A 23,708-nucleotide genomic window follows, 5' to 3' on the forward strand; every position below is an offset into this window, starting at 1 on the left:
TTGTTACCCTTTTGGCATAGAGAGAGGCCGATTCAACTGGCCATCAAACTTCCTGCTTTTTAACTATGAATCTTATAATCCATACAAGGGAATATAATAATACCAAATGGGCTTTTAAAATAAAGGAGGACCAACGTTCAAATGTGGGAAATTTGGTAGCCATTCATTGTGTGTGCCCTCTTTTTGAGGTTGTCATCTATCACCACGTATACACATACACATCCTCGATGCTCTAATCCGAATTGAAATTTTTTAAGGAATCTTGTCTTCTTTCTTTTTTGAAACATTTGTCCTGGTCCATGAAATCCGATTGGATCTATTTTTATAATTTTAGATTTTTTCTTTTATTTAAACCTTTTTGTAATGGATAACGGATCCAAATTTATCCATGTCTCAATTTAATAGTTCTTTAGGGTTAGTATTTATCTTGATTAATGTTTATCTAAACTAAGTAGGTTAGATCTACTAAGATTGATCTAGGGTTTATATATAGTTGAGTTGACATCCAGAATTTTTAGTTTTCTGTTATTTCTTGTTATTGCTTAATTTTCATTTAATTTTCCTGCATTTCCTTTAATTTTCTATTTTCCAAGCTAATTCTTGCCTTTAGGTAGCTTTCTTGTAAATCCGATCTTGGATTTGCATCAAAATAACCATATCTAAACCCTGTTTGAATATGAAGGTTGTGAAACAAATAGATGCTTTGGAGAATTTGTAAAAATAGTGGCTTCTATATTAGCTTTACTAAGCCAAAGAAATTAATTTGACATCACTTGAAGATTCTGCAGTTCCAACTTAGTTCTGTTAGCACATTGTGAATGCGGATGCCAATGAATTAGATTTTATCCCATGATCGAGTTTGATTCTGTTTAGTTGCATTTGGTAAGTGAAAACCATATTCAATTATAATTGGATGCGGATATGGTTTTGAGTTTTTGCTACTGAATTCAACAAATATCCGAATTTTATGGACATGTAAAAAATCAAATCCTACATGAGTTTTTCAACACAGAATCTGAATCCAAATTCGATTCCATTTAGCTAAGGTCCGATTAGTCGGATATTGTATTGGCTGCATCAGATTCAAATCTGAACCATTTACATACCCTTGGCAGAGAGAGAGAGAGAGAGATTTGATTTCCATGAAATGTGCAAAAAGTAGAAATTGCATCGGATTGATTGTGGGCACGATGTTTACAAAGATGATGATGATGATGGTGGTACAGAGGAGGAGGTGGCGGTGGTGATCGATGGTGGCGATGTTGAGCAAACAAGCCCGTTGGAGTTGGTGAGTGGCTCAGTGGAACTTGAGGCTGGTCAAGATGTTGTTGTTAACAGGGTCAGCCAAGTGATCCAGCAGGTTTTGGAATGGGCCCACACCGGTGACCAACCCTTGGACGAAGTAGCCCAGTATGGCCAACATGGCCAAGCGCCCGTTCTTCACCTCCTTGAGCTTCAACACCTTGAGCGACTTCTCATCCTTGCCGAACCCCAACGGGTTGAAGAGGGGTCCACCCGGGTAAGCAGGATCCCCTGACCCACCCAGGAACTTCTCAAGCCCCAAGAAGTACTGCTTCCCCATCGAACCTGGCTTAGCCCAGTCCTGGAACCTCCTGTGCTCGGCGAACCCCATGAGGGCCAACTCGAAGACAAACAGCGTGTAGGAGTCAGCCCAGTAGTTGTAGGTCCCGGCCGGAGGGATGACCCCGGTCTTGAACCAAGGGAGAGCGGTTTCAGATGGGATCAGACCCAGCTTGCCAAAGATCTCCGGGGCTATCGCACCTGCAGCTCCTAGCATGGCGAACCGACCGTTGATGATCTCACCATATGCCAACCAGCTTGGCTCAATGAACCCACCCGTACCTTCTGGGTCCGAGAGACCAAGGGGATCAAACCCAAAGTCTCCTGGTAGACTGTTTATTTTTTTTCCAAATTATAAAAGAGAAAAATAAATAAGTTCGTTATACATGACACAGTTGAGTCATTTGAAGGTAAAGTACGAGTTTCAGAAATAGGAAGCTTGTAGTATGGCAGTTTTTTTATAACTTGGAAGGAACAAAGCCCCAAGGGGTTTGGCATTGTGGGAGGGGGGGCCTTAGCTGCTAGGTGGGTGGTTCTATTGTCATGGACGTCTGTCCCTTAGCATTATGCCTCCTGCTCGAAACTCCCTGGGGCCAAGAGGTTCATCACGAGTTTACACCATCGGAAAAGCGACCATAAGTAGGGTAGGCTTATATAACTAGTGCCAAACAATGAGACTCAACTGTCTACATAGAAAGAAAAAAAAAAAAAAAACAACGATAAAGATTAAACTTATAGATTACCTGCCATCCAAGTAAGAAAGGCTCTGCTTAGAGGCAAACCACAGCTGTCTGTCCGCTCCTTGCTGAGAAAAAATAAATAGACTTAAAAGTGCCAAACAATGAGAGGTGTTGTGTTTGCTTGAATTAATCGTGTATGCATGCGTTAGTAGCTATAAACTGACTGGTTATAGTACAACTCTTGAGGTCCCGAAGTACACCCAGCTTCGACCTTGCGGCAAGGGAACGACACCCGTGGGTTTCGAACATGTGATGTCCCATCAACTTGGTGACATTCACAAGTTGCCCCTACTAGATCGATCGATGAGCGGTGTTGTGGGCCACAAGCACGTAGAGTTTGATTATCCCCTTTTTCTTTTTGGACCAAGAGAAGGAAAAAAAAATGTCATCACCAACGACGCATTGGCAAGCCTTCACCCATGTCAGGTAATAAATCATGGTCGGACAAACCCGTATAGGCTACGGATTCACAGTAGCTAAGGTGACTCACAGGAAGGGAAGGGAAGGGAAGGGATATACCTTGACCGGTGGGGTGGAAGCTGCCCTTACGACAAAAGAAGATGACTTATTGGTGGGTTGAACTTGAAGGAAGGATGGAAAAGGTGGGAGGGGTCGTCCTGTGAAGACCTGCCTCCCTGCCTCCACACACGAACTGCTGGAAGCAACAGACACCAAAGCGTGAGCAGAAGCCATTGCCATTCTCTCTGATCTTCTCTTCTCTTCCTCAACCTCCCTCCCTTAACGCCTTTCTTTGATCTTTCTTTCTTTCTTTCTTTTTTTTGTGTGTGAGAGCAGAGCACATGGGATATGAGGACCCAAAATTAAGTCGGGTAAATATGATGAGTTGGTGGGGCCTTGGAAATCTGGTTAATCTGATGTGTCACCCTGCTGATTGGTCTAGCATCTTGTCTTGGCCAAACCCATGCTACCAACTGGACACCCGTAATGGATAGAGGATCCGTGGTTCCAGTCGAATGCTTGAATCTTGCCAACCACGTGGTGCCTCACTATTGGGCGATATCCTTGCTTGTGGAAGGGATCTTTTCCTCGGGCGTCTGTGGCTCTAGTAAATACGACTGGTAAAACCAGCACAAAAAAACTGCATTGTTTTAGAGTCGGGAGAAAAAGGATTACAAAAAAAATATGTGTAAAATATATCTATAAAGCATTTCTTATTATCTAACAAGCTTCTGTATGAGTACCTATTATTCATATTCAATTCAGCTTGTCGAAACTATTTTATGAGCTCTTTACAAGCCGAGCCACGAGCCGCTTGGCTTATTTCCCAGAATCCCTGCTAGTAAATAAGGGTGGCAACACTTACCTGTGAAGAAGGATTATTATGATTATACTAAACCGCCTGAATGGTTTCCTTCCGTTTTGGATTTGTGTTATTTTAAACTCCCTTCTTGTAACTGGTGGGGGGTCTGCCTTACCCCAAGCTTGCCAATCAAAAAAGGAAAAAACACAAGTTGGCTGGTGGGGTAGTCTAAGAAGAACTCCATCTCATGTTGCAAGACTTGTTCGGTCAAATAGGACCAGCATGACTGGATCAAGTTCAAATTAATGTTCAACCACACTTTTGAGTCGGAATCAACCGAAAATTGGTTACAGTAATGTGTTGTTTTTGCACACTTGGTTCGTGGTTGTTACAAACACGAGACTCAACCTCCATCAGGCATCATGGTTTAGTTACTTTAAGAGACCATTTGTAACGCAGTGCAGCTATTTGGAAGGACGAAAGTTGGCCATATGATGAACAAAACTGAGATTGGGTGAAATGTAATTGCACGCTTTAAGTATGCTGATTCCCCTGATCACCCACCTTCTATTTTTACGGGCCTACAGCTGACAGAATGTATTCTAAATATGGTGGATGATGGAAGTGTTCAATCACATTAATTACACCTGATCCTCCCTGGTAATGAACCCTCCACCTCAAGATGGAGCTTGCAAAGGAAAAGAACATAGAAGAAGACACCAAATGTAACGTGGTTCGCCACTGTGAGTCCAAGTCCATGACAGAATAGAAGTTTTTTATCTTTTTTAGTTCTGCGCCTAAGACGAGAGCTTTTATTCATATGGATAATTCTGTACAGCTGTTTTGAGGTTCCTTATCTCCTGCCACATTCATAGGAACCAAAGATTTACAAATATCTTTAGGTTTTACCAGCTCAGCATTTTTTTGTTTTGCCAACTCAGAATGATCTCCAGTTGCAGCCCTGTTTATATGATGAGATGCAGTCTGTTGAAACCCTTCAGCAGTTAGTTATTGCCGTCCATGTTTATCCTTATCAGCCCCCCCTCAAGCTGAACTCACGGGAGAGAATGTTGAGCTTGTCTCTAAGTAAAGTGAATCGAGAGGTTGGAAGAGGCTTGGTGAGCAGACTAGCAAGTTGATCATGCGTTGACACATATCAAACCTCAAGGTGACGTTTAGCGGCAGAGAGATATGTTGCCCCAATGTTATCACACCAAATGCGAGGAGTGCTTTCAAGGGGCACTTAAGTTCTTTGAGTAAGTAAGTGAGCCATAAAACTTCAGTAGTAGTATTTGATAGTGCACGGTACTCAGCTTTCGTACTAGACCTCACGACTGTGTGTTGTTTTCTGGTAGACCATGAGATAAGAGAATGGCCAAAGAAAATAGCATAACCCCTTGTTGACTTCCGATCATCAATGTTTATGGCCCAATCGGCATCGAAGTAGGCATCAATTTGAAGCTTGCTAGTACCTCGAATGAAAATTCCATATGAGATGGTTTGCTTGATGTATCTCAAGATGTGCTTCGCAGCAACCCAATGAGAAGTCGTTGGATGATGCATATATTGGCATACTTTGTTGACAGCAAGGGCGAGATCAGGACGTGTGATCGTAAGATATTGTAGGACGCCAACCACTTGACAATATTGTGTGAGATTTGTAAGGGGTTTGCCATCCTAGATAGACAAATGTGTAGAGGCAGCCATCGGAGTTGCGACAATTTTGGCCTCAAGCATATTAGTGCATCGTAGTAGCTCCAACATATATTTTGGTTGTGATAGAAATAAGCCTTGAGAGCCAAAAGATGCCGCGATGCCAAGAAAATAATGAAAAGTGCTAAGGTTCTTAATGGAGAATTATTGATTAAGCTGCTGAATAACAAAAGGTACTTGAATTGGATCACTTTCTGTTATCACTATATTATCCACATAAATGAGTAGATAAAGAATAGAGTGATTTGCAAAACACATGAATAAGGATGTATCTACTCGAGATACAGAGAAGCCAATATGTAAAATAAAATTGCTTAACCGATGAAACCACACCCGAGGAGATTGTTTAAGGCCATAAATTGCCTTATGAAGCTTACATACATGATTAGGGAATCGTTGATCAACAAAATCCGAGGGTTGGGCCATATATACTTCTTCATGTAGAAGTCCGTGGAGAAACACATTATGGACATCGAGTTGTCGAATGTGCCATTCATGAGCCACTACTAAAGTAAGAATAGTGCAAACAGTTGGAGGTTTGACGATGAGACTGAATGTCTCAAAGTAATCAATGCCAACCTCTTGTGTGTACCCCTTCACAACTAACCATGCTTTATATCTCTCAATTGTGCCATTGGACATTCTTTTGATTTTAAAAACCCATTTACAGCCGACCATATTTGTAGAGGATGTTGAAGGAACTAAAGACCAAGTGTTATTCTTGAGAAGGGCATGAAACTCATCTTGCATAGCAGCCTGCCAATGTGTATGCATATTGGCTTGAGAAAAGCTGGTGGGTTCGGATTCAAGGGTAGACTCCATGAGATAGGCGGTGGGAATGGAGAATCTATAAGTGAGAAAAAAATTTGGTTTAAGAGAACCGGTTTGTGATCTCGTGATCATAGGATGAACACAAGTGGGTTTGGGTGGGGGGGCAGATGCCTTTATAGCTGGGGAATTAGGTGCCTCTATAGTTGGGGAATTAGGTGGTGGAGTTTCAAGAGAAGAGGGACTAATGGGCTCAACAGGAGGGGTGGTAGATGGCAACGGCATGTGATCATGAGTTAGAGAGGGACCCGTGGGGGTTACACTAGAGGGCACATTGACTGGATATGGTATAGGGATAGCAATATGATGTTAGGTTATAGGTTTCTCGGGTTTAGATATTTTGAAGGAAAACTTGTCCTCATAAAAAACAACATGGTGGCTAATGATGATTTTTTTTGTTCCATATCAAGACAAAAATACCCTTTGTGATGCCCTCTATATCCAAGAAACACACATTGTTTGCTTCAAAATTATAGTTTTTGTGTGTTAAACTCCCATAAACAAGCACATCCGAATACCTTCAAAATTGTGTAGTCAGGACTGCTTTTGAATAACACTTGAAATGAAGACTTCATATTGAGCATGCTAGATGGCATATGATTTATTAAATACACGACAACAAGAAAGGCAAAATCTCAATATTGATATGGTAAATCGGTTTGAGCAAGGCGAGTGAGTCCGGTTTCAACGATGTGTCGATGTTTTCGTTCAACACATCCATTTTTTTCATGTGTGTGCGGGTAGGTAACTTGATAATCAATGACATTCAATTTTAAAAAATTTTAAACAGATCTATATTCTCCTCCCAATCACTTTGAAGAACTTTTATTTTTCTTTCAAAATGTTTTTCCACTTGCCTTTGAAAAGTTTAAAAAACTGAAGGCACCTCAAACTTGTGTCAAATGATGTAGATCCATAAAAAATAAGAGAATGCATCTACGAAATTCACATAATATAAATGTCCTGAAGTAGATGGACCAACAGCCGATCCCCACACATCAGAGAAAAATAAATCAAGAGGTCTGAACACTTTGTGAAATGAGGGTTCAAATGGCAATGCATGGTTTTTTCCTAGTTAACATGCCTCACACACATTTGTATGATTTCTATGAGAAAAAGGTAAATTAAATTTATTAAGCACATGTATTACTACTTTAAAAGATGGATGTCCTATGTGCTTTTTCCATGTTTCAATTGTCACTTTCTCTTCCATGAAAGCGGCAACCTTATGAAGATCTCCAAAGGTTTCTGTATTATTGATGTTGATATCTATGTGATAGAGTCCTCCTCTATTTTTGCTCACTCGAAGAACTCTCCCCGTTTGGCAGTCCTTAACATAACAACGATTAGCATGGAATTTAAAAAAGACATTATTATCTTGAGAGAATTTTTGCACATAACAGATTGCGAGAAATAGAGAGAATGTGCAGTATGTTCTTCATAATAAATGTAGAATACAAACCTTGAAAAATAGAGTTATCGATATTCTTAATTTAAAGGCTGGCTCTATTTTCAATCCAAACTTGATCTGTATTCTGACTGCATGGACAGGTTGTTGAAGTCTGCCATTACGTGGTGAGTGGCCCCAGAATCTGAAGACCACCTTCCATCTTCAAGTTGTGGGGATGATTCAATGTGATACGCTTTGTGTGAAGATGAGTCTCTCTGAAATCGATATGCTTTGCATTGTAAGGCTCCATGGCCTTGCTTTCGACAAGCCTGACAAGTGATTCGACATTGAGCAGCAATATGGCCTTGATTGCCACAAGCATGACATGTGATGGATCGCTGTGATCCACTTCTATTGTTAGAGCGGTTAAAGTTTTTACTTCATTGGTTTGATGGCCTAGACTGACTTCCTTTATTACTCTGATTTCCATATCCTGAAAACTGGGTAGGTTTTGAACTATATTCACTAATGGTTCTTCTGTTATGGCAGCATTGTCTATCTCGGCTTCATGTATGAAGAGCATACTTGTGAGGTCTTCAAACTTAACAGGATCTACTCGAGTGTTCAAGAACTTGAAAGCCCTGTACTCATTCATTGGCAACCCAGTTAGGATGTACATGACTAAATCTTCTTCATTGACTGGTTTTGAGAATATAGATAGCTGATGTGCTATGCCTCTCGCTCTATAAAAGTAGGTTGTTATGGTGTTACTCACTTTTCTCAGATTTTGGAGCTAAGATTTCAATTGTTGAATTCTAACTCGAGAATACATTCTCTTAAGGGCTTTTTAAATGTTGTAAGATGTATTTAAGCAAACTACTTGGCTATAGACGGTGTCTGTTGAGGAGGACATGATCCAACTTAGCATATGTTGATCCATCCTCTGTCATTCGATGAAGGCAAGATTTCTTGTAGCTTCCTTTCTTGGTTCAGCTGGGAGGAACTCATTGGGATAAGGATTCAACCTGTCAATGTACCTCATCATGTTATAGCTTTTAAGTAATGGGATAAGTTGAGACTCTCATAACAGAAAATTATCAGCAGATACCTTTATCGATAAGAAGTATTGTAAGCTTGTAGGGGCTGGTAGAACAAGAAAATATGAACTCAGACCTGTAACGGAATTTTTGCTTGAATTGGGTACCATGTTGTTGATATCAGTGGTGTTTCTGCCTTCAGCCATTCGTGACGGAGTAGAGAAGAGCAGAGATAAGATGATGGCTCTGATACCATGCAAAGGAAAAAAATACAATAGAATACACCAAATGTAACGTGGTTCGACTTTGTGAGTCTACGTCCATGACCGAAAGGACATTTTCTCTCTTTCTTAGTTTTGTGCCTAAGATGAGAGGTTTTATTCATATAAATAATTTTGTACAGATATTTTGAGGTTCATTATCTCCATTCATAGGAACTAAAGATTTACAAATATCTTTCGGTTTCACCAGCTCAGTGTTTTTCTGTTTTGCCAACTCAGAATGATCTCTATTTGCAGCCCTGTGTCGATATGATGAGCAATCTGTTGAGAACCTTCAGCCGTTAGTTGCTGCAGTCTATGTTTATCCTTATCATAGCTAACATGACACTGCAAACCGATTTGTTTACTTGCAGTAGTACCATGTCCACTTGGGTGCCCCAAATAAAATGTAACGTCTTGCTACAAAAAGTAGCGTATGTTGAATTTTCTACGATTAAACTTATTCATTAATCTCATGACATGACAAGAGTTTTTTCTTTTTTCTAATCTCCCCTGGAGAATAAGCACAATAAAGAACAACAGTTTTTTCGTTATTTCTCTTTCGAACGAATCTAATGGCTTTTCTCTTTTTCAGTACTATGATTAAAGCCACTTTCAACTTTTTTTTTTCCGTGGGAGGGAATCTTTGGAGTTAAATTGGACCATTTACAATAGCATACTCAGGGTTTTGCCACTATTCAAATTCACACAAAATTTGTTATAATTCAAAACTTTCTCTCTATCTCTCTATTGGCTGGATATCATATCATTCTATTTGAAATATTTAAATGGGGCTGCTATTTAAGTGGCACTAAAATCTTACCCACCTGAAACTGTAAGTTTTATTGCACTAACTATGTGGATCATGGTATAGTTTTATTAGGTTTTCTGGCCCTACGTAAACACATTGAAAATGGATTAGTTCCAGAATGAACCTAAAAGAGTTCGGAAAGTCACCCATAAAGTGTGGCCATGGGAGCGTGCATATGGGGACTCTAATTGGTTGGATCCTAAACAAGATATCCCTAACTCGATTGGGGTTATTAGCTAAAATTTATCGGCAAAAATATCAATCTTTAATTGCTAGGGTTGAACAAGTGAAAAATCTAGCTGGATCCATTTTTTTCATCCTATCATTTTTTGAATGATGGCTTCTCGTTGGAGTGAGGATGTTTTGGATTCAGACTTGTACGAGCTCACGAAACTTGATCCATACCCATCAACCATGAATGCTGCTTGCAATCTGTGGCTGTAATTTTATTTTGCTGGAGAGAGAGAGAGATTACATTAATTAATCATTAAACGTGATTAAAGTAAAGGTGTGAGCAAATAGCTCAAGGGAAAACTAGGCATGCTTTTAAATTATAATATCGAGTGTGAATTTGAATTATGGAAAAAAAACTGCCTATCTTTTTCCAAATAACCCAAAAATGAAACATTACAAGCATTCCCACACTTTTGTTGAAGTTGTGTGTGTGTGTGTGTGTGTGTGTGTGTGAGAGAGAGAGAGAGAGAGAGATGAACCAGAATAGTTTAAAAAGGACAAAAAACTTTGACTACTCTTTTGTAGATAGAGATTGTATAGAGCGGGCTATGCAACAACAAAGAACTCTTTAGCCACACAGTGAGCTCCTTCCAGTTCCGAAAAGGCAAGTGCTGGCATTTGGCATGGGGCTAACGACCCCAAATCATCCAAACCCACTCACATTTGGGCTGGAGCATTCAGATTAAGGTCCACAAATATTGAAACAAACGAACCTCAAACTATAGATAATCTTCAAAACCGATCAAATAAAGTTTCACAAACAGAACCATACAAATTTTAAAGGGGAAATTTCAGAATGATAAAAAGGATCAACGGCTACAGAACAAGTTCCCCCAGCCATACAGAACAAAAAACAAGAACAAGCAGCATGGAATACAACACATTTACCGATTATTTGAAAAGATGGTCTGAGAAAAATAGAAGATAACAAGGCTCAAAATTCCCAAGAACAATACCAGAACTAAATCCTTCTCGTCACATCAGCCAAAGGGAGTGGGAAAAAAAGCAGCAGGTCTAAACATAAAACATAAGTCTAACAAATGTCAATAGCTTTTTCTTTTTTCCCCAAATCAGGCAGACTCCTACCAGTGTACTTCTCAAAAAATTATGTACGTAATATACAGATCTACATATCCTCTATTGAAGGCTGCTAGTGAGGTGGCCTATCCATCCAATTCTCTTACAAGGAAAGTATGCCAATAACTGCTAAAACTGAACTTAGTAACTATTTCCTGAGTCGAGAAAATTACAAAAGCTAAACTACAGAACCCAGTTTACACCCAAAATCCCAGTTTAAAACTGGATTTTGGTGTCATCCAAACGGTACCAGTGTGTGTGCAGCCAAGATGGATTTGACATCATATTGATGATACAGCCAGTACATCTCTCAACCAAGATGCAGCACCTTTCCCTAGCCTTTGGTTTGGTGAATGGCATCATATCTACAGTTCTATCTTTTGTGCCTCGCCGTTTCTAATATGTAATTTCCATAGAAATATACTTCAAACAAGAGTTGTAATTTTCAGGTTGTATACTTCGTATGTAAGTAAATCTATTTTCCATGACTTCTTCCACAAATGACAAACATTGGATCAGAGAGGCTGGAGAAGAATGGTAATGACAGGGACCAATATTAGGAGATGACATGGTATTGAATTTGGACCAAAAGGGTAAACAGTATATACTACTTGATAGTTCTCTTTCTTCTCTGGTGTAGTTAGACTGGTTAAACATGTAGCTTTGAATATGGGTGCACATTATGCTTGATAACGATCCCACCTGGATATGAACTCTGCAGCATCTCGTCCTTTAGGCTCTGTTTGGAAACTGCCTTGTAGGGATGTAAAAGTAGATTCCATAATGGTCATGGATTTAGCAAAATCTTTGGGTCGTTTGGGAGTACTCTTTAAATTCCATTAAGGATTCCCCACTTCCATGGTCATGATGTTTGGGATGCAGTTTTCACCCTCATAAATAAACTAAGTCACCAGAAGGTCATTGGTGTGAGCATCGGAAGCGTCACTGATGTAGCATTTTGTAATTACCACCTCACCCTGGTGGTAGCTGAAATGAGGAATTGGAACTGGCAAAGGTCATGCCAGTTCCTGCTTTTCCCCTTTTTCATGGCTTCCAAACAGTTTTGGAAGTGGGGATAATTACCACTCCGGTGACCTCCGATGTGTTAAAATGTATACTTAAGTATAAATATATATACTTATATACATAGAGATACGTATACATATGTTATATGTATACGTCTCTCTATATATAAGTATATACATTTTTCTCTTTTCCTTTTATTTTTGTAATTCTTTTTATTTTATTTTTTCCTTTTTGTATATTCAAAAAGGTGCAATGGGGGCCTCCCCAATAGAGTCGTTGGGGAGCCCCCAACGGTCACAATTGTGACCGTTGGGAGCTCCCCAACAACTCCTTTGGGGAGTCCCCTCTTGCACCTCTTCTTTCTTGTATAAATAGGGGTGTTCCCCCTTGTTGTAAAACAAGCTTGAGAGTCTCAAGCACTTGCTTCCTTTTTATGAAATACATGCATTATTGCATGTTTATTATTTATACGCTTTTTGCGTATTGTGTTCAAGTGTTGTGAGAGTGCCTTCGTGCACTTCTTTTTTAAGTATTTATGCTTGTATGTGTATTGTCTCTTCGTAGACAATTTCACATGGTATCAGAGCTCAGTTGGTGATTAAGGATCGTGGGATTCTTCTTTTTTCGAGTGCCTCGAAAACCGTGCCTTCGGATTCTTAAAAGTTGAAGTGGTGGATCTTGCTTCTCAAATATTTTAGAAGGATCTTGTGCAAGCTAGAAGTTGAAGCATTGTGTTGGTACGCCTCCTTTTCTTTTTCTTTACTCCTTAATGGGTGAAAAAGAGTCACACTTCGCTCTTGGCTTCAAGTTGAATGGGTCCAACTACCATATTTGGGCCGGGAACATGGAGACTCACATAAAAGGTAAAGGATTATAGGGTTATGTGCAAGGCACAATTCCGGAACCGGAACCCAAAATAACCGTGATGGACGGAAATGAAATCAAGATTCTTGAGGGAGAGGAAAGGATCAAAGCTCTTGAAGAATACTCCAAGAAGCACGACGAATGGAAAATGAAGAACTTCAAGATTCTTTCTTGGTTCTTTGCATCCGTCGAAACAAAGATTAATGCCAACATTATCAAGTTCAAGAAAGCATCGGAAGCTTGGCATTATCTCGAGAAAATGTATACATCAAGAGATCTATCCCATAAGTATTACCTTCAAAAGAAGGCCCTCTCCCTTACTCAAGGTGAAATGTCCATTAGGGAATATTATGCCGACCTCTCCTCCATTTGGGATGAGCTTTCCATGCTTGAACCAAAATGGAGTGGAGAGGCAATTGAACTCCGCCACAAGCAACTTGAAGAAGATCGGTTCTTCAACTTTTTGAATGGGTTAAGACCGAAATTTGAGCAAATAAGGTCATCACTTCTATCCTCATTTACTCCTCCATCTCTTGAAGATGTTCTCACCAAACTAAGTGGTGAGGAGACTCGTATGAGTTTATGTAAACAAGGATCAAATGTTCTTGTGGTTCCTTGTAATCATGAAGAAAACAATGAGGTCAATGTCGTATCAAGACCCGGAAATAATGTAAAGACCTATCGTCCTCCTCATTTCAAATTCCAAAATCAAGGAGGAGATGGTGGACAAAGAGGAAAGAGGGACTATAGCAAGACTATTTGTCACTTTTGTAAGGAACCGGGGCATATCAAGCCCGTATGTCCCAAATGGAAGAGGCTTCTCGCTATGGCCACCACTGGTGTACCACAAAAGGAAGAGGCATCATCAAGTGGGTCACTCTCGTTGAATCAAATAGTGGAAGCCCTTCAACCTCTTCTCAAGGGAGCTACATCCGGTGCCGCCGTGTCTACCTCTTCCATTCCAGGTAAAGTCTCTTGGCTTTTGGACTCAGGTGCATCTTTTCATATGTCCCCAAACATGTTTTCACTTTTCGATTTTTCAAAAAATGTTTCTCCATCCTTTGTTTCCACTGCGGATGGAACCTCTCTTGAAATTAAAGGAATAGGTAATTTTGAAACTCAAGATTTTTCCATTCCAAAAATTAGATTTATACCTAAACTTAACTTGAACATTCTCTTTGTTTCTCAACTCTCGGACCATGGATGCGATATTAAATTTTCATGTGACAAATGTTTAATACAGGATCGTCGGTCCGGGAAATTGATTGGGGAAGGCTTTAGAAAAGGAGACTTATACTATATGGAATCTCTCCAAGTTCCAAAATCATTTTGTAATGTTGCCCGGAACAAAGATATCAACATATGACACAAAAGACTTGGTCATCCTAATGTCACCAAGTTATCTTATTTACATTTTGCAAAGGATCTATGTAAAAGTTCATTTTCCTGTAATGATTGTATTCTCGGAAAAATGCAAAGTTTACCTTTTGAGCAAAGAACTATGTTCTCATCTAAAACCTTCGAAATTGTTCATTCCGATGTTTGGGGACCCGCACCTGTTGTTTCAAAATGAGACTTTTCTTACTATGTTATTTTTGTGGATGATTTCTCCAGGTATTCATGGATCTATTTCCTAAAGTACAAACATGAAGTTTTTACATGTTTTAAAACCTTCCACTCAATGATCAAGAATCAATTCAACAGTAATATAAAGATTTTTAGAAGTGATTCTGGAGGAGAATATCTCTCCAACCAATTTAAAACATATCTTGAGGATCACAGAATTATTCACCAAAGGTCTTGTCCTAAAACCCCTCAACAGAATGGATTGGCCGAAAGAAAACATAGGCACATCATTGAGACCACTAGGACCCTGCTTATTTCTCAAAACATTACTAAGAACTTTTGGGCTGAAGCAGCCCTCGCTTTTGTTTATCTGATAAACCGCTTACCATCTAGGATATTAGGAAAAATATCCCCTTTTGAGATCTTATATAAACTTGAACCTGATTATAATAGGTTACGTGTTTTTTGGTGTAAATGTTTTATACTTACGGATAAAAATGACAAGCTATCCCCTGCGCCTTTCTTGGGTATTCCGAAACTCAAAAAGGGTTTCATTGCTATGATCTTCGAGATGATAAGTTATATGTTTCTAGAAATGTAACGTTTTTAGAAAATGAGAGTGGATTTGAAAAAAATGTTTCTCAACAAGAAAATTTTGATTACTCATTCCTTTTTTATTTATTGGCTAGTAATGATGATATATCTAGTGATGATGATGTATCATCAAATCACGATGAGGAAAATGATGGTGATGTTGAAGAACATAACCCCCTCAATGATCAAGAAAATAGGATTTCAAGTGATTCGATAACCTACTCCCGTAGAAACCAAGACACCTTTAGAAGTGCCATTGACCAATATAGTGAGCTTGTACCTACTCTCGATCACCGAAGATCTGAGAGGAATAGGAGACCGTCAACTCATTTTGTCTCTTTTGATTCTTTTTCACCCCGATATAGGGCTTGTCTTAGTGTCATTCACTCTTATTTTGAGCCAAGGAATTTTGAAGAAGCTAAAAAATGTATAGAATGGCAAGAAGCCATGCAAAATGAACTTAGTGCTCTCAAAATGGCTAAAACTTGGGATTTCCAAACTTTACCCATAGGAAAGAAAACTATAGGTTGTCGATGGGTTTTTAAAGTTAAAACTAAAAGCGACGGATCCCTGGAAAGGTATAAAGCTCGCTTAGTTGCAAAAGGGTATGGGCAAGAGTTTGCTCCTGTAGCCCGAATGGTTATAGTTAGATGTCTCATTACTATTGCATCTATTAAAAATTGGAACATTTTTCAAATGGATGTGAAAAATGTTTTTTTAAATGGTGATCTTAACGAAGAAGTGTATATGGATGCCCCACCAGGCATGAAGATTCCTAAAGATAAAGTTCTTCGTCTTCGAAAGGCTCTCTATGGTTTGAAACAGGCTCCCAAAGTCTGGTATGACAGATTTACCAGTGTAATGTTGGAAAATGGTTTCTCCTCATGTTATACTGACACTGCTCTATTTACTAAAAAATCTAAGGCAGGGATTGTCATATTATTGCTCTATGTTGATGATATGTTAATTACAGGTGATGATGTTGATGATGTTCAAGGGTATTAAGTCTGTCTTGACTTCAAAATTTGAGATGTCAGACTTGGGTTTTCTGACATATTTTCTTGGAATTGAGGTTGCCTATTCGCAACATGGTTATTTTCTATCTCAGTCTAAACTTTCTTGTGAGATTATTGACAGATCCGGGATTTCTGATGACAAAGTATGCGAAACTCCTGAAGTTGTGGGAGCAAAAATGAAAATTGACGATGGTGTTCCCTTAACCGATCCTACCCCTTACAGGCAGTTGGTAGGTTCGTTAATGTATCTTAGTATTACTCGACCTGACTTGTCACATGCTATACACATCGCCAGTCAGTTTCAGCACGCTCCCACAACCGTTCATATGAGTGTTGTTCTTCGCATCATCAGATACTTGAAGGGCACAGTAAATAAGGGAGTATTTCTATCTTCTTCTTCTGATTTAAAATTACTTGCTTATACTGACTCAGATTGGGGAGGTGACCCTAGTAACCGTCACTCCACCACTGGTTTTTGTGTTTTCTTAGGTGAATCTTTGATTTCATGGCGATGTAAAAAGCAACAGAAGGTCTCTTTGTCATCCATTGAAGCCGAATACAGAGCCATGGCATCCACTACCATGGAAATTGTATGGATTCGACGCCTTTTGGAAGATATGGGAGTGTCTATCAGAGAACCAACAAAGTTGTGTTGTGACAATAAAAGTGCAATCTATATTGCCAAAAACCACACCTTTCACGAGCGAACAAAGCATATAGAGATGGTCTGCCATTATGTCAGGGAAGAATACTTGAAGAAGGTCATTGATCTACCATATGTGACGTCTGAGTATCAACTTGCGGACTTCTTCACAAAAGCTCTTTGTTCGCCTAGATTTCATTTCCTTCTTGACAAACTTGCGGTTATCACACCGTAAGTTTGAGGGGGGGTGTTAAAATGTATACTCAAAAACATTATTGTAAGTATAAATATATATACTTATATACATAGAGATACGTATACATATGTTATATGTATACGTATCTCTATATATAAGTATATATATTTATACATTTTTCTCTTTTTACCCGAAAAGGGTATTTCAGTCTTTTTACATTTTGCGCATATTCCATTTGGAATATGCTGTATTTTTTTCCTTTAATTTTTGTAATTCTTTTTATTTTATTTTTTCCTTTTTGCATACACAAAAAGGTGCATTGGGGGCCTCCCCAATAGAGTCGTTGGGGAGCCCCCAACGGTCACAATTGTGACCGTTGGGAGCTCCCCAACGACTCCTTTGGGGAGCCCCCTCTTGCACCTCTTCTTTCTTGTATAAATAGGGGTGTTCCCCCTTGTTGTAAAACAAGCTTGAGAGACTCAAGCACTTGCTTCCTTTTTATGAAATACATGCATTATTGCATGTTTATTATTTATACGCCTTTTGCGTATTGTGTTCAAGTGTTGTGAGAGTGCCTTCGTGCACTTCTTTTTTAAGTATTTATGCTTGTATGCGTATTGTCTCTTCGTAGACAATTTCATAGTCATTTTCCAAACAGAGCCTTAATGTCTTTGACAATTTTCAAGTCATGTTCTAGAAGTGAGGACATGCTGATTACTGCTGTAACTCACCTGTAGATCAAGATAAATGGCCATAACCCCCAAGCTATGTTACACGGACACCACTAAAAGAACAAAAGATGCACTATTCTTGCAAAATTTCCTATTAATAATAGTATATAAGGCAACATGTTATGGGACTAAACTGGAGCACCCAAGTTCAGAATTTTACAGCAAAGTACAATGGAATTAATCATTTTAACCTTAAGATGGCATGAATGAAGATAGCCATCAATTTCGTGCAGTTCAGTAGGAGATGGAATAAACAAGCAGAGAGAACATCTCTGTGTTTCACATTCAGTTCCTCTACATAGATTGTGCCTTTAGAAATTGTGTTCTGCTACATTTACAGATTTGCAGTTTTCAGAAAAAACAAAGGAAAACAAAATCACTTACTTTGATCTTCATCAATATTATATGACATTCCTCTTTTGAAAAGCTAAGAACCTCTTTTAGCATAAGCAATGCCAATGCCAAGGATACTATAGAAATTAAGCATGAAGAAGCAAACAAGTTAAATAATGCCATAAAAATCATCATTAAACTAAAGTGATAGACGACATTCATAAAGTCAGCTTGATACGCTAAGTTATCTTGATCATGTTTGGATTCCAAATCATAGAACAAACATCTCAATATTCATCTAACAGAAACAGAAGTTGCAAAAAGAGTACCTTAAACAATTAGAAACAATGAAACTCAGTTTCTCAGAATGAAATTAAACCCCAAAGCTACAAGCATCCTTTTTCAAAAATGTGTTATGGTACCATATTTCTAACAAAACATGGGCTACTCCACAGTATTCCTTTATCTCGATCCCTTTCTCTCCCACCTTCTTTTAGACACTAGAAGACTGCCAATTTCACCGTAGCTTTGTTTTCTCTTAGTCAAAGAAGAATTAGGAGAACCATAAACTACTGATCTCCAATAATTGCGTTTCCAGATCACCCAATTTCCTCATGCTTTAACAGTTCCTTTTTGCTTCTTGGCAACCTTCATCTTTCCCTGTTTCTGACCATTCAGTGCTTTTAACGTTCCAGATGATACTCTATCGGCCATACCGCTAGTCACCTTTTTCTTCTTCTTCTTCCTCTTCTCACCCAACTTTCCAACATTACTATCTCCATGATCACCAACACCAACATCAGAATCTGATGAACCAGCATCAGACTCATCTTGGATTAAATCCACATATTGAACTTCGTGAATCCTTCCCCTCTTGGACTGTTTCTTCTCCGGTTTCTTCCCAATGTCTGCGACCTCTTTAACCGATTCCTTCTCACCGGATTGAGTTTCTGCCTTTAACACACCAGTATCGATCTTAAGACCGCTCTCGGGCAGCACCTGATAAATCGGCAACGCCAACGACTCCAACGACTTCAAGTGGAAAGAGCGAACGTTATCCCATTTCTTCGGGACGACCCCGACAATCCCTTCAACTGCTGCCAACACGTTGCTGATGATCTCCTCTCTCTTCTGAGACACCTTCCCGACCTTAACAAGGCTACAAGTACCCGTTCTCAGGAACAGAAACGTCGAGTTGCAGGCGTTCTGAATCTGCTCCTTCCAGTTCTTGTGGGTGAGGTCGACGGGTACCGGGATCTTCTTCTTCTTGAAGAAGGACTTGCCGAGGAGGCGCGGCAAGAGTGGGATCACCCGTTTGTCGGCGAAGAAGAGGTCGTAGGATCCGCAGAGCTTCCGGCGAGCCTCGAAGGGGCGGTAATCGGTCTTGAGCTTGGAGAGTTTGAGTACTTTGGAGATGGGTATCCGCTCTTCTTCGATCTTCTGCTTCGCGGCCTTGGAATTGAGGGATTTGGGGCGGTCATCGATGATGAGGCAGGTTTCCAGGGATCCGTCAAAGGGGAACAGGGGGTGGGGGAGGGTGATCTTGAAGGCGTTGGTCCTGGGGGTGGGTGGTATCTTCTTGAGAGTGAGGATGATGTACAGGAACTCGTCGTGGTCGAAGAGTTGGGCTTTCTGGTACTTTGGCCTCGATGTGACCCATTTGATGAGAGCGTCCACCGCCTTCCCCACCGTCTCCTCGCTCACCCTCGACGACGATGGTGGTGCTTTTGCGACAACAGTCATGACCATGGAGGCGTTGATGAATCACCCAGAGAGAGAGAGAGAGAGAGAGAGACCTGGTTATATGGAGAGGTAGACTACCTCTCTAAAACCCCACAACCAGAGAAACCCTAAAAAGGCAGCAGGATGTTGGACTCTCTTGTCCTAAATCCCCAATTGTTTAGTGAACGGGTCGGATACAGGACTGGTGAAATGCAATACACTCATGGTGGAGACCGTTTGTCAGACCTTAACTAGTGCTTCCTCCTATCTAAAACCCCACAACAACTTAAACCCCAAAAAAAAAAAGGCAGCAGGATGTTGGAGTCTCTTCTCTTGCAAATCCCCACTGAATCAATACAAATGTATAAAATCTGAAAGTTTTCTCTATACGAAACAAATAATACAGTTCGCCTAGGGTCCGTCTAGTTGGATTTAAAGAGGTGTCAATGAGTAGGGTCTGACCCGTACCGAACCCTATAGGGTCACGGTTTGGTGATGAAGAAAGAGGCCTGATTGGAACCCAAATTGGATCCAAATAATCTGATTAGTATACGGAGCCAGCTGTGGTTTGTGAAATTTTGTCAGACCTGGGTTTTAATTAAGATCAGTGGTCTTTTAATGTAAAAAAAAAAATACCAGGTATAGACTGTGACCATATGAAAACAGTCACAAATAAATCCTATTTTCAAGTATTGATTTCCCCAACTCAAGTCCCAAACTAATACAATTTGGTGTAACAAGGATATTTTATATCCACTTTTGATACAAAGAAACGATTTTATTTATTATACAAAGAAATTAAAATACAACTATCCCTCATTTCACTCCTCTTATTCTTGAATATCAAAGCCTTCTATAATTACATAACATCAGCTGTAGCACATATGTGAACTCTCCTGTAACTGCATATATGCTTTTCACTTGGTCAGGAAAAGAATCCCATCTTTATCCAAGACCTCGAAGCTTATAGATAGGATCTGCCAAACTTGTCCCTTTGGAGCTATGCTTCAACTACCAGGTTAAAAAATCAATTGGCTGCATGAAATTGCCTAGAATCACAAGCAATGACTGCGATTTTGTTGTCGAAAATGCTTTTTCTATAAGCACCATGCTTCATGGAATGTGCTCACCTGGTTTCATGTGATTTATGAAAAATGAATGTGAGTTCAAGATAAGAAGATGTGCACGAAAAAAAAACATGCAGTGGTGGTTAATTACGCCTTGACGAAAACGCGTCATGATTTTTCAATGTCATGATCATGTGCAACAAACATCCAGAAGAAACAACTAAAATCCACATTTTGATGAAAAACAGGATTTTCTGCAGATGATGTGATCATTCTCTGCTAGCATGTTGTAGGCTCGTAGCACAAGTGTTGATGCTTAATTAGATGATGCAAGCAGTTGGAGCAAAAGCGCTCATGCTTGTTATAAGTGTGGTGCAAATGAGTTTGTGTACATTGACTTGAAAAAGTTGCATAGAAGATTACATTGCTAACAAACTTGGCTCCAAACCATGCAGATTCAGCACCAAATGAAGGGGGGGGTAAGACCCTTAGTCCTTCTGAAACAGATTGTGGTAGAAGCTTGAAGAGCTCCTTCTCCAACCTCTCTGAAAGCCATGACAAAGACATGAATGAAAATCCCAAATTCCTGCTTAAGTCTACATTAGGCCATCACCAGTGAGCCCTCTGTATATTAAAGAACCAAATGTAGCAACAAAGTGTGTTCAGAGAATGTTAATGCTTTCTCATCTATTATGGAATGTGGATGCTTCAGTTCATAGCAAAAGTCTCTATGAAACAAACTAATGACAGGTAAAATAAAAAAAGAAAAAGCAAAAAAAAAAAGATTTGATCAAGTGGTAGAAATTTCATCTTTTGGCTTTACTCCTGCTGTTCACAATTTAGTTTCTATGGCCCACACAAGATTTGATAGCAATTCCACATTATATCAGGGAAAAAAGGGGAAATGTATATATACAAAAAGCAACCAAAAAAGAATATCTACCTTAGATCCTCTGCCCATGCATGCTTATTGCTTCTTTAGATATTTGATTTCAAACTGAAACACCTATTGACATGTAATGATAAAATCATAAATGACATTATATCTAATAAATATACTAAATTTATAAATAAGTTTTACCATGGCAATCAAGAGAAGTGTTTTTTACATTTTGCTCATCAAGGATTTTTTTTTTACACAAACTAGCACATTTCCTTGTTTGATGAAATTTTTGTTTAGTGGCATTATGTTTCATTCTTTACATTTTCACTTGAGTCATGCTCAAAATGAATAATCTCTAATGCAAACGTAAAAATCTTGTCTTTCATGATTGATTTATCAGATGTAACTGTTCCCAAATGAGCACCACAGCTTGATTCCACAGGTAAAAGGCAAAAGATTAAAAGGATTACCCGCCTGATTGGTTTATGAAGGGTAGTATTCAGCATTTTGTACCAAACATGTTATGGAATGAGGTTTTGGTATAAGGACTGCAAGTGTCATCGTAGCCCTTATATAAAATGCAATTGATCCATGTTTGATAAAGGTGACGTACTAAAGGGGATTGAAAAAGTCAACTACATAAACAACTTTAGTGTAAATGGCAATAGTTGCCATGTGTATTGGAATTTTCCTGACAAGCAAGTAGGGAGATGGCCCTATTCCCATTCGAACCTGAGAAGCCTTAGTTATAATAGTGCAGCTACAGTACATAAAATAGGAATATTTTAGGGAATGAAAAAATAAGAACAAAGAAAACGGCTTGTAGCATCTTGTTACAACAACAGAAAAATTGATGGCCAGATCAAGTTCAGTTTAAAACTTTGCTAATCCAATGATGCAAAAAGTTATATAAAATAGTTTTCACTGAACAATTGTGCTAAAATCTCTAATATATATATATATATATATATATATATATATAGAGAGAGAGAGAGAGAGAGTGTGTAAGTTTTATAAAATAGATTTTTAAAACAATATTTTTAATAAAAATATTGTGAAAGCCAGACATCAAATAATAAAAACCCTCTCGCACGAGTGGTAGAGTTCGGGTTGATCTCAGGGAATAGGAGAAACACTTTGTATTTCATAGAAAACTAAGCTATTCTTTATTGTCTTAAAAATAAAAACAATTAATTGAATAAATGATAGTGTGGCCCTCTCCAAAGGGCTTAAATAAATAAAAATAATTAAGTGACCTTATTACAAACCCAATGAATTAAATAAAATAAATAAATCCTAAGCTAAGAATAAAAGAAAAGGGCCTCCGGTGCTCGAGCTTCTAGTCCCTTCTTGATCTTTACTGCTTCCCTCTTTTGCTTGCAGACTTATAAGAGGTACTAATATTTTATTTAGAAGGCCCATCTAAGGGCTTGAAAGACCTTTTGAGAGGATCTTTTGAGAACCTCAGAGGGCTCACCGCACGTCTAAACGCTTTTCTGCAAAACAGCAACAAAACCTGAGCAGAACAACGAAAAGAAACAATACCAACGTCTAATAATTCAATCAAGAAAAATAAAAAAACTATAACAAACTAACTATCATGTAACAAATGTGAAGTAACATGTAACAAACTAAAGTACTAAATAACAAAATAGCAAAACTAACTAACAATCCAGAAATTAATTTATAACAAACTAATAATCTAACTAGAAAAATAAGAAAATAAGCTAGCCGAAAATCAAGATTTGAACTATCTAAGAACGAGTAACTAAATAAAAACTAACAAGCTAACTAATATACTAAATGACAAAATATGCTAACTGTATGATAAAAAAAAATTAACTAAAGCTACTCACTAAATGACAAAAAATAACAAATTAAAACAAATCAACTAAATAAATAACCAATTATGTAACAGGCTATGAACTACTACAAACCGAATTAACTAGGTTGAAACCAGCTAGCAAACCATGTGACATCTAATAAACTACAACTTCTAAAAAAATTATCGTGAATCCAGATTATCTAAATTAACAAAACTACTAATTAAATTTATGAACTAAATGGCTCTAACCTAACCTATTAACTAAAGAAAGAAAAACGGCTGATTTTTTAATAGTGAATTAGATGACTAA

The 23,708-nt window shown here is 38.7% G+C and overlaps 2 protein-coding genes across 2 annotated transcripts; both read right to left on the minus strand.

Annotated features, from left to right (window-relative positions):
• Positions 1 to 1,149: 1,149 nt before the first annotated feature.
• LOC149812587 (chlorophyll a-b binding protein 8, chloroplastic-like) lies at positions 1,150 to 3,207 on the minus strand. The gene is made up of 3 exons (XM_089991986.1): positions 2,841 to 3,207; positions 2,325 to 2,386; positions 1,150 to 1,913 (listed from the first exon to the last, which is right to left on the minus strand). The coding sequence occupies exons 1-3, from the start codon at positions 3,018 to 3,020 to the stop codon at positions 1,298 to 1,300; spliced, it is 858 nt and encodes a 285-aa protein (XP_089848112.1). The 5' UTR covers positions 3,021 to 3,207; the 3' UTR covers positions 1,150 to 1,297.
• Positions 3,208 to 18,122: 14,915 nt separating this feature from the next.
• LOC149812588 (uncharacterized) lies at positions 18,123 to 19,989 on the minus strand. The gene has a single exon (XM_089991987.1). The coding sequence runs from the start codon at positions 19,648 to 19,650 to the stop codon at positions 18,514 to 18,516; it is 1,137 nt and encodes a 378-aa protein (XP_089848113.1). The 5' UTR covers positions 19,651 to 19,989; the 3' UTR covers positions 18,123 to 18,513.
• Positions 19,990 to 23,708: the final 3,719 nt, after the last annotated feature.

This window comes from Nuphar pumila, chromosome 16, assembly GCF_984573655.1.
Source record: "Nuphar pumila chromosome 16, dmNupPumi1.hap1.1, whole genome shotgun sequence".
NCBI lineage: Eukaryota > Viridiplantae > Streptophyta > Magnoliopsida > Nymphaeales > Nymphaeaceae > Nuphar > Nuphar pumila.